The sequence below is a fragment of the Triticum aestivum genome, chromosome 6A (genome assembly GCF_018294505.1).
Source record: "Triticum aestivum cultivar Chinese Spring chromosome 6A, IWGSC CS RefSeq v2.1, whole genome shotgun sequence".
Taxonomy (NCBI): Eukaryota; Viridiplantae; Streptophyta; class Magnoliopsida; order Poales; family Poaceae; genus Triticum; species Triticum aestivum.
In genome coordinates, this window is record NC_057809.1 from 132685859 (window position 1) to 132695579 (window position 9721).

The 9721-nt window shown below is 49.4% G+C and overlaps 1 protein-coding gene across 1 annotated transcript; it reads right to left on the bottom strand.

The window, feature by feature from the left end:
- Positions 1–1053: 1053 nt before the first annotated feature.
- LOC123130463 (uncharacterized) lies at positions 1054–3267 on the bottom strand. The gene has a single exon (XM_044550360.1). It carries the CDS (start codon positions 3137–3139, stop codon positions 1211–1213), a length of 1929 nt encoding a protein of 642 aa, XP_044406295.1. The 5' UTR covers positions 3140–3267; the 3' UTR covers positions 1054–1210.
- Positions 3268–9721: the final 6454 nt, after the last annotated feature.

Below are 9721 nucleotides of genomic sequence, written 5' to 3' on the forward strand. Positions count from 1 at the left end.
AACACCTGAAACCACGAATGTACCTCTGTTCTCACTGATTTGAATATATATGATTTTGTGTTAATCAAGAAATACTAGATGCGATAAAAAAAGGAATAAAAAATTACATGGACAACACCACTGTCGTTGCATCCAGCCCATGCGATATCTTTGGGCATGTTTATATAGGCCAATCAGGTCCGCAGAAAATTGGTTGTTTGTTTACCCGTGTTTATTGTTTAGCCCACATCATATGAACATCAAAGCACCTCTCAGCCAGGCCTATTGAGAGCGCTTAAATCGGCAGTTTCCAGCGAGTCAGACTAAGATGAGGCACATCGCGCGTACATGATAGACCCTGTTGCACAAGAGGAGGTTGGACGGATACCAGCTATATACGTGCTATCTTCTTCTATCTTTAGTAAGCTCCTTTTTAATCTCCTTCTATCTTGATGTTATGATTTCATTCAGACAATCGGTTCGTAGTTCCGTCAAACTGTAAATGCTTAATTTCGTGTTGATGTTTGGAGCTATTTCCACTTATCTCTAAATGCCATGCCGAGTTATCTTCTTCCATCCTTCCCAAAGGAAGCATTTGCACAGCGGCCACATCAATAGGAAGAAAATTATTCTGTAAAACCTCTCTATCCAAATCTCCATTATTCGGGTTGATTAAGTCCTCAACCATATTCACAGTCGAGTTCTAAAGACGTAAAAGGGGTTTAAAGCCCAAGTTCGAGGGGATCCAGGGGTCCTCCCAAACTCTAGTATTGCCTTGTGGGGATCCAGGAGGACGTGGGCATAGCCCAGTGGTTGGGGGCGCATGATTGTAAACCCAACGACCAGAGTTCGATCCACGTCGGGGACGAATTTCTGGAATTCTCATGAGGGATGCTTCTTCTATATCAATAAAACCGTGGGTGCTAGTGCCCATGGAGTTTCATTTTTTTTTTTTGTAAAAAGAATCGTACCATTGGCATTGTAAGGCTTCATCCGCAGAGGTGTGGCACAACCACAGTTTGGTCTCGTGCAACTAGAGCAATGCCGAAACAATCGACGCAAGTCGAGGAGAAGTCGGGGCCGAAGATCAAGTTCCTTGTTGGAATATCATATACACAACACAACAAGCATTGCCGAAAAAGTTCTTTTGTTCAGAAGTTCTAAAAAAACTAAGTTAGAAATGCTGGATGCCGAACTGTCATTCAGCTCGCCATCACCGAGACTACGCGCATCAATCGAACACGGCCAACTGATCATACTCCGGGCCGGCGATAGCCTTCTCCATGACGACCCTCGGGGTGAACGTGCCGCCGCCATCGAGGAACAGCTTGAGCAAATTCTTGGAGAACCCGCTGACGAGCGCCACCCCCTTCTGTCCGGACATCACCGGCACGGCCTTGGAGTCCCTCAGGTTCCAGAACACTATCTCCGGCACGGCGGCGCCGTAGCCAGCTTCCGAGAACTTCCTCACGATCGCCTCGTAGTCTGTCTCCCACGGGTTCGCCGACGCCTGGTCGAACTCCATGTCGCTGAACACGAACACTCGCTGCACCATCTTCTCCGCCGGCAGGCCGGCGCCCACAGCCACCTCCAGGATCTTGTCGAACACTGCCTGGAAGTCGGTGTTCATACCCCAATCCATGTTCCGGACGAATTCAGTCTTTTCGGAGAGGGTGTCGCCCTTGATCATGTGGATGTTCGGCTGCTCGCTGAAGGTGATCACGCGGCCGCGCCACGGGTCGTCGGTGAGCTCGGACACGAGGAGGCCAAGCGCGATGCAGACGTCCATGGGCAGGCCGGACATGCTTCCGGACACGTCGCACACGGCCACGCAGCTGTTGAGCTTGCCGAGGGCGCGCATGTCGTCGACCATGCGCTGCCACTGCAGGTCGGCCAGTCCGCCGTCGTCCCCATCCTCGCCGAGGGACTCGATGATCTGGTGCGGGAGCAGCGCGCCCGCGGCGATCCGCTTCTTGCCGGACTTGACATCGGCGAGGTATGCGTTGAAGCGCTCGGCGTCGTGCTTGAGGAAGAGGTCCTTGTAGTTCTTCATGGCCACGGAGGCCACGCGCGTGTACACCACGGACTCCCAGGCGCGCGCCGAGATGAACACCTCGGGGAGCTTAAGCGCGGCGCGGAGCGGCACGATGGCCGCTCTGCGGAGGTGCTCGCGCGCGCGGTACGCGTAGTGCGCGTCCGGGAGGTCGTCGCCGAGCTCCGACGACGAGCCCCTGGGGAAGAGCCGCCGCGCGATGGCCTCGCAGAGGAGGGTGGAGCGGTCGTAGGACGAGTCCAGCGACGGGCACCACTTGGCCGCGAGCGAGAAATCCTTGACATTGCCGACAGACAGCTTGCGCATGTCCTCCGCAAGGAGCTCGGCGAACAGGTCGGCCGTGCGGTCGTGCAGGAACCGGTACGTGGAGTCGCGGCTGTACATCTCCAACGCCCTCGCCGCGGCCTCTGCCCTCTTGGCCCGGCGGGACACCGCGGCCGCGGCCGCCAGCTCCCGGTCACGCTCCAGGCTGGCCGCGGTGCGCTCCTCCGAAGATCCGACGGGCGGGGCGCGGTCCTCGCTACGCGGCTTGCGGCCGCTAGAGCCGCCGCTCCAGCGGCCTCTGCCCCGCCCGCGGCCAACGAAGCCGCCGCCCTCGGCCTCGAGGCGGGCCTTCTTGCCGGGGGTCCTGGTGGACTTGCCGCCGTGCACGATGCGGTGGAGCAGCTCGGGCAGGTCCTTGAGGTAGCCGAAGGCGGCGACGGAGGCGGCGTTGCGCGCGAGCGTGGCCGGGTGGCGGGCGTGGAGCCAGAGCGCGGCGGCGTAGAAGCCCTCGCGGTCGGACTTGCCGGACCCCCGCACGCCGCGGAGGTTGGCGACGAGGCGGAGCGCGGTGACCGGGTCGGCGGCCCAGGCGGCGGCGAGCAGCGAGGCGACGGAGGCGGCCGGCGTGCCGGGCACCACGTGGAAGAAGAAGTCGAGGCAGGGGTCCCCCGAGGACACGAACGTCGGCGAGGAGTTCTCCGTCAGCGCCTTCCCCGTCCCGCCCGTCTCCGTCGCCTTGTTGAAGCTGGCGTCCAGCAGGTCCACGAACGCGTCGCCCGTTGGTACCGCCGCGCCCGCTGCGGTGGCAGCCTCCGGCGGGCCGACCAGGGGAAAGCCGGCCATGGGAATCGGCGGAGTTTCTGAAGTGGTCACCCACTCGGTCCTTCTCTCTTCTGCGAGCTCGGGCTTGGGATTGGGTTTTAGGGCTTGGGGTCGGGCTCGTCGGGCGGGCTTGTGTGGAAATGGAGGATGGTGGCGGGTGGAGTTATATGCAGCGGGCGGCAGGTTCCGTGGCAGGCAAGGATGGGGTTAAGGTCGGTTTGATCGATGAACCGACTAGAACTTGCCTCTCGTGTTCCTCGTTGCGGAGTTTTGTTCTCACGGTAGTGGCCACGTCGCCGCGTGACTCATGGCCCGGCCCACTGTAGCCATCACTTCTTTTGGGACGAGTCGTTTGACCGTCGGCGCAGCATCAACTTCGGTTGACATGAGATTTCTGTTGTCTGCAGACTAGTAGTAACTACTACTTCCTCTGATCAGCTTTATAAGACTTTGAAGATATTTCAAACAAGATGCAAAGTAGCTCATTTTCAGTTGTCTGAAACGACTTATAAAAGTGAACGAAGGGAGTAGTAATGAAGTACTCCAGACAAGTTCAGACGAGAATCAGTACGTCCCCTTTTGTGTGAGCTCCACTCCGAGGTGCCTTTTTGAGAGCATCTCCAGCAACGGCTATAAAAACTTGGGTGCGCATGAGACATTTTCGCGCGTTTTAGCGGAGGAGAAAAACTCGGGCGCGTGAGAAACGACTGCGCGCGCGGGAAAAAGCGGGAGGTCGCGCGCTATATTTGGCGCACCGCTTTCGACACGGCTATAAATTGCTGCGCCCGCCACTCAGTCTCTCATCGCTTTCCACATTGTCACGCGCTCTCTCCCCGCTTCTTCTGCTTCCTCTGCCGCTTCCTCGTCCCGCCATCGACGCGCCACCACCGCGCCACCATGCCGCCGCGCCGCCGGGGATCTTCGGGCTACCGCGGCGTCCGCCAGCGCCCCCCGGCGCCTTCTACGCTGAGATTCGGTCCGGCGACGTCCGGCTCAGTCTTGGCACGTTCGAGACCACGCACGGGGCTGCCTGCGCATACGACGCGACGGCGTGGCGCCTCCAGAGGCCTCGCGTGCAGATGAACTTCCACGATGTCTGGACGTGCGAGCAGGCGCAGGCCGTCGCCCCCCGCCTCGCCTTATAACAGACCAGGACCGTGCTGCCGCCTCCTCATCGCCAAGGAGGACGAGCGAGCCATGGCGGAGTGGCGCCAGCGCTACCCGCTGGACGTCGCCGACGAGAACACCTTCTGGGCTGAGAGGACGACAATGCGTCGTGCGGAGTGGGTGGACATGCATCGGCGGAAGGCACTCATGGAGGCGTAGTGCGATCTCGTTAATGCGGGTGGGGAGTCGTGGGGAGTCATTCTTTGAGTCATACGATCCTCGTTGGAAAGACACACTAGTAGAAAAATGACCTAATGTTCAACTCATTAGTCTCGATTTGTAAATGAACCGGCACTAATGTGACCATTAATGCCTGTTCCAACTGCTAAGTGTGCGGCACTCATTAGTCCCGGTTTGTGCCACGAACCAGGACTAAAGAGGTGGTGGCTGGCCGGTGTCAGGCTGGGGCCCCACCAACACATTTAGTCCCGGTTCGTGGCACGAACTGGGACTAGAGATGCACATTTATTCCCGGTTCGTATAACCAACCGGGACTAAAGATCATCCTATATAAACCCTTCGTCGAGCCTGACTTCTTTGTTCTTCCCCTTTCCTCTCCTCTCTGTTCTTCCCCTCTCCCTCGAGCTCATCCCTCATTTTGCCCAAATTTTGTCAAGATTTGAAGGCCCTCCATCCATCCAAGTGATCACAAAGGTTAGCAACTTTGTCATTTCATCTCTCATTGTTAGATTAGCTCTTGCAATGCTCTATAAGTATAGTGATTTGTGGGTTTTAGTTTGGGAGGAATTATATGTGATAGTTTATTTGATATATATGCAATTTGAGCTCAAAATAACTCTTACTTTGCATATGTTGGTATGGTTTACTTAGTGCCTTCCCATCTCTGTCCTAACCACCGTCGATCGCCCGCACCGTCCCGTCAACGGCACCACCTTGTGGTGAACCTCTTGTTCTTATCCTTTTTATATATAAAAACCATGTTTGTGTGATAGATATATAGTTACTTGTATAATTTTTTACCCGTACGTTGTTTGTTATACATAGTGCCACGGTTTTGATATCCGTCCCTGTCAGCCCTCCTCTGGTTTATGATTCGGATGTGGTATATTCTCTTTTATAACTATTTGTTGCATTTCGTGTTTATGAAAAATTACGCCAATCAAGTTGACATAGATATTTTTATCTAGGAGGTATGTGAACCGGAAATTCCAACTGGCCCTATTGTTGAGAGGTTAAATTTAGTTAAAATAAAATGAGTATTTGAAAGAAAAATTGAAAAGAATTGAGGAGGAGAAGATGGAATTGGAGTTGCATGTTGCCGATGTCGTCGATGATCACAAGATCAAGCTGGAGAAAATGCGCTTGAAGATTAGAAAATATGACATTGATAGTGAGGCTTGGTATCATTATGCTGTTGGATCAATTGTTACCTTAGTTGCGATCTTGATCACATTGGTTGTTGCATTTAAATGCTTTAGCTAGAGAGTTTGTATGTTGTTTTATGAGAATAAGTGTGTATGAACTTGTATTAATTTGGTCTTTTCGGTGTTGTGTAATGAAGATGAGCCGGCAATGGATGTACGATGGCCGATGCTCTCCCCAGTTCGTTAATGGCACGCAGACTTTTTTGCTTGCAGCTGAGGCAAACAAGCGGGCAGATGGTTTTATGTGTTGTACATGTGCTGGCTATAAGATGATCACAATTACTCTAACTCAAGAACCATTCACTAGCACCTGTTTGAGTCCGGTTTCATGCCCCACTATAATGTTTGGACCAAGCACTGAGAAAGAGGGGTTATGATGGAAGACAATGAAGAAGAAGAGGATGACGACAACTATCCTGGCCATGGTTTCCCTGAATACGATGGTACAACAATGGGGGAAGAAGCTGAGCTGGCAATGCGGGAAGAAGCTAAAGAAGAAGCATCAGATGAGCCCGCTGATGATCTAGGTTGGGCCATTGGCGATGCAAAGAGAAACCGAGTAAGTGAAAAGGAGAGGCTGAAGTTGCAGCGCATGTTAGAGGATCACAAGAAATCGTTGTACCTAAATTGCAAAGCTGACAAGAAAAAGTTGGACACCACACTGGAATTGCTGGAATGGAAGGCAGAGAATGGTGTATCTGACAAGGGACTTGGAAAGTAACTGATAATGTTAAAGAAGATGCTTCCAAAGGACAACGAATTGCCCGAGAGTACGTACGAAGCAGAGAATGTTGCCTGGCCTCTAGGATTAGAGGTGCAGAAGATACATGCATGCCCAAACGACTCCATCCTCTACCGCGGTGACTACGAGGATTTGAACGCATGCCCGGTATGCGGTGTATTGTGCTATAAGATCAGCCGTGATGACCCTGGTGATGTGGAGGGCGAGCGCCCCAGGAAGAAGATTCCTGCCAAGGTGATGTGGTATGTGATATGTCTCCAATGTATCTATAATTTTTGATTGTTCCATGCTATTACATTATCAACCTTGGATGTTTTATATGCATTTATATGCTATTTTATATGATTTTTGGGACTAACCTATTAACCTAGAGCCCAGTGCCAGTGCCAGTTTCTGTTTTTTCCTTGTTTTAGGGTTTCAAAGAAAAGGAATATCAAACGGAGTCCAAACGGAATGAAACCTTCGGAAAAGTTATTTTTGGAAAGAAAGCAATACAGGAGACTTGGAGTGCACGTCAGGGGATCAACGAGGAAGCCACGAGGCAGGGGGGCGCGCCCACCCCCCTGGGCGCGCCCACCGCCTGGGCGCGCCCACCCCCCTGGGCGTGCCCTCCACCCTTGTGGGCCCCTCGAGGCTCCCCTGGTGTATTTCTTCCGCCTATATATATATCCATATACCCTAAAACTCTCGGGGAGCACAATAGATCGGGAGTTCCGCCGCCAGAAGGCTCCGTAGCCACCGAAAGCCAATCTAGACCTGTTCCGGCACCCTGCCGGAGGGGGCAATCCCTCTCCGATGGCCATCTTCATCATCCCGGTGCTCTCCATGATGAGGAGGGAGTAGTTCTCCCTCGGGGCTGAGGGTATGTACCAGTAGCTATGTGTTTGATCTCTCTCTCTCTCTCTCTCTCTCTCTCTCTCTCTCTCTCTCTCGTGTTCTTGAGGTGATACGATCTTGATGTATCGCGAGCTTTGCTATTATATTTGGATCATATGATGTTTTCTCCCCCCTCTACTCTCTTGTAATGGATTGAGTTTTCCCTTTGAAGTTATCTTATCGGATTGAGTCGTTAAAGATTTGAGAACACTTGATGTATCTCTTGCCGTGCGTATCTGTGGTGACAATGGGATATCACATGATTCACTTGATGTATGTTTTGGTGATCAACTTGCGGGTTCCGCCCATGAACCTATGCATAGGGGTTGGCACACGTTTTCGTCGTGATTCTATGGTAGAAACTTTGGGGCACTCTTTGAGGTTCTATGTGTTGGTTGAATAGATGAATCTGAGATTGTGTGATGCATATCGTATAATCATACCCACGGATACTTGAGGTGACATTGGAGTATCTAGGTGACATTAGGGTTTTGGTTGATTTGTGTCTTAAGGTGTTATTCTAGTACGAACTCTAGGGCTGTTTGTGACACTTATATGAATAGCCCAATGGATTGATTGGAAAGAACAACTTTGAGGTGGTTTCGTACCCTACCATAATCTCTTTGTTTGTTCTCCGCTATTAGTGACTTTGGAGTGACTCTTTGTTGCATGTTGAGGGATAGTTATGTGATCCAATTATGTTATTATTGTTGAGAGAACTTGCACTAGTGAAAGTATGAACCCTAGGCCTTGTTTATGCTCATTTTTATCATTTGCTACCTTTCTGTTTTTATATTTTCAGATTACAAAAACCTATATCTACTATCCATATACCACTTGTATCACCATCTCTTCGCCGAACTAGTGCACGTATACAATTTACCATTGTATTGGGTGTGTTGGGTACACAAGAGACTCTTTGTTATTTGGTTGCAGGGTTGCTTGAGAGAGACCATCTTCATCCTACGCCTCCTACGGATTGATAAATCTTAGGTCATCCACTTGAGGGAAATTTGCTACCGCCCTACAAACCTCTGCACTTGGAGGCCCAACAACGTCTACAAGAAGAAGGTTGTGTAGTAGACATCAAGCTCTTTTCTGGCGCCGTTGCCGGGGAGGTTAGCACTTGAAGGTATATCTTTAGATCTTGCAATCGAATCTTTTTATTTCTTGTTTTATCACTAGTTTAGTTTATAAAAGAAAACTATAAAAAATATGGAATTGAGTTTGCCTCATACGCTTCATCTTTTTAATATCTTTCGTGAGTATGATGGAAAGGAAAATTGTGCCAAAGTGTTAGAAGAAGAATTCATTAAAATGTTTGGCACTAAATATTTGAATGATGAGCATGATTGCAATGTTGTTAGCATGAATTCCTTGAATATCCATGATGCTAATGATATGCAAAGCCACAAGCTTGGGGAAGCTATGTTTGATGAAGATGATATTTTTTGTCCCCCAAGTTTTGACGAGCAAATTTATTATGATGAAAGCATGCCTCTTATTTATGATGATTATATTTATGAAAGTGGATTTTGAGAGGTCGTGACTTTATTTTGTGATGAATCCACTATTCCAGAAGAGGTTCCAATTGATTATGAGAACAAAGTTGCTATCTATGATGATTATTGTGATGACTTGTATGCTATAAAGAATAATGATATTCATGAAACTTGTCATCATGATTTTAGTTTTCAATTGGATTATGCCTCACATGATAATTATTTTGTTGAGTTTGCTCCCACTATTATTCATGAGAAGAATTTTGCTTGTGTGGAGAGTAATAAAATTTCTATGCTTGTAGATCATGAAAAGAATGCTTTAGGTGCTGGTTATATTGTTGAATTCATTCATGATGCTACTGAAAATTATTATGAGGGAGGAATATATGCTTGTAGGAATTGCAATAATATCAAGTTTCCTCTCTATGTGCTTAAAATTTTGAAGTTATGCTTGTTTTACCTTCCTATGCAAGTTGATTCTTATTCCCATAAGTTGTTTGCTCACAAAATCCCTATGCATAGGAAGATGGTTAGACTTAAATGTGCTAGTCATATTCATCATGATGCTCTCTTTATGTTTCAATTCTTATCTTTTATGTGAGCATCATTGAAATCATCATGCCTAGCTAGGGGCGTTAAACGATAGCGCTTGTTGGGAGGCAACCCAACTTTATTTTTGTTCCTTGCTTTTGTTCCTATTTAGTAATAAATTAATAATCTAGCCTCTGTTTAGATGTGGTTTTATGTGTTTAATTAGTGTTTGTGCCAAGTAGAACCTTTGGGAAGACTTGGAGAAAGTCTTTGCGATCATGCTGTAAAAAACAGAAACTTCAGCGCTCACGAGAATTGCTGCCAGTTTTTATTGGAGAGTGCTATTTAGTCAATTCTTTTTGAAGAAGATTAATAGATAAATTCCTCACATCCAGAAATT

What these genes read in the sequence shown, in the direction of transcription:
- LOC123130463 (XM_044550360.1), bottom strand. Translation starts at nt 3,139, where the DNA reads ATGGCCGGCTTTCCCCTGGTCGGCCCGCCGGAGGCTGCCACCGCAGCG.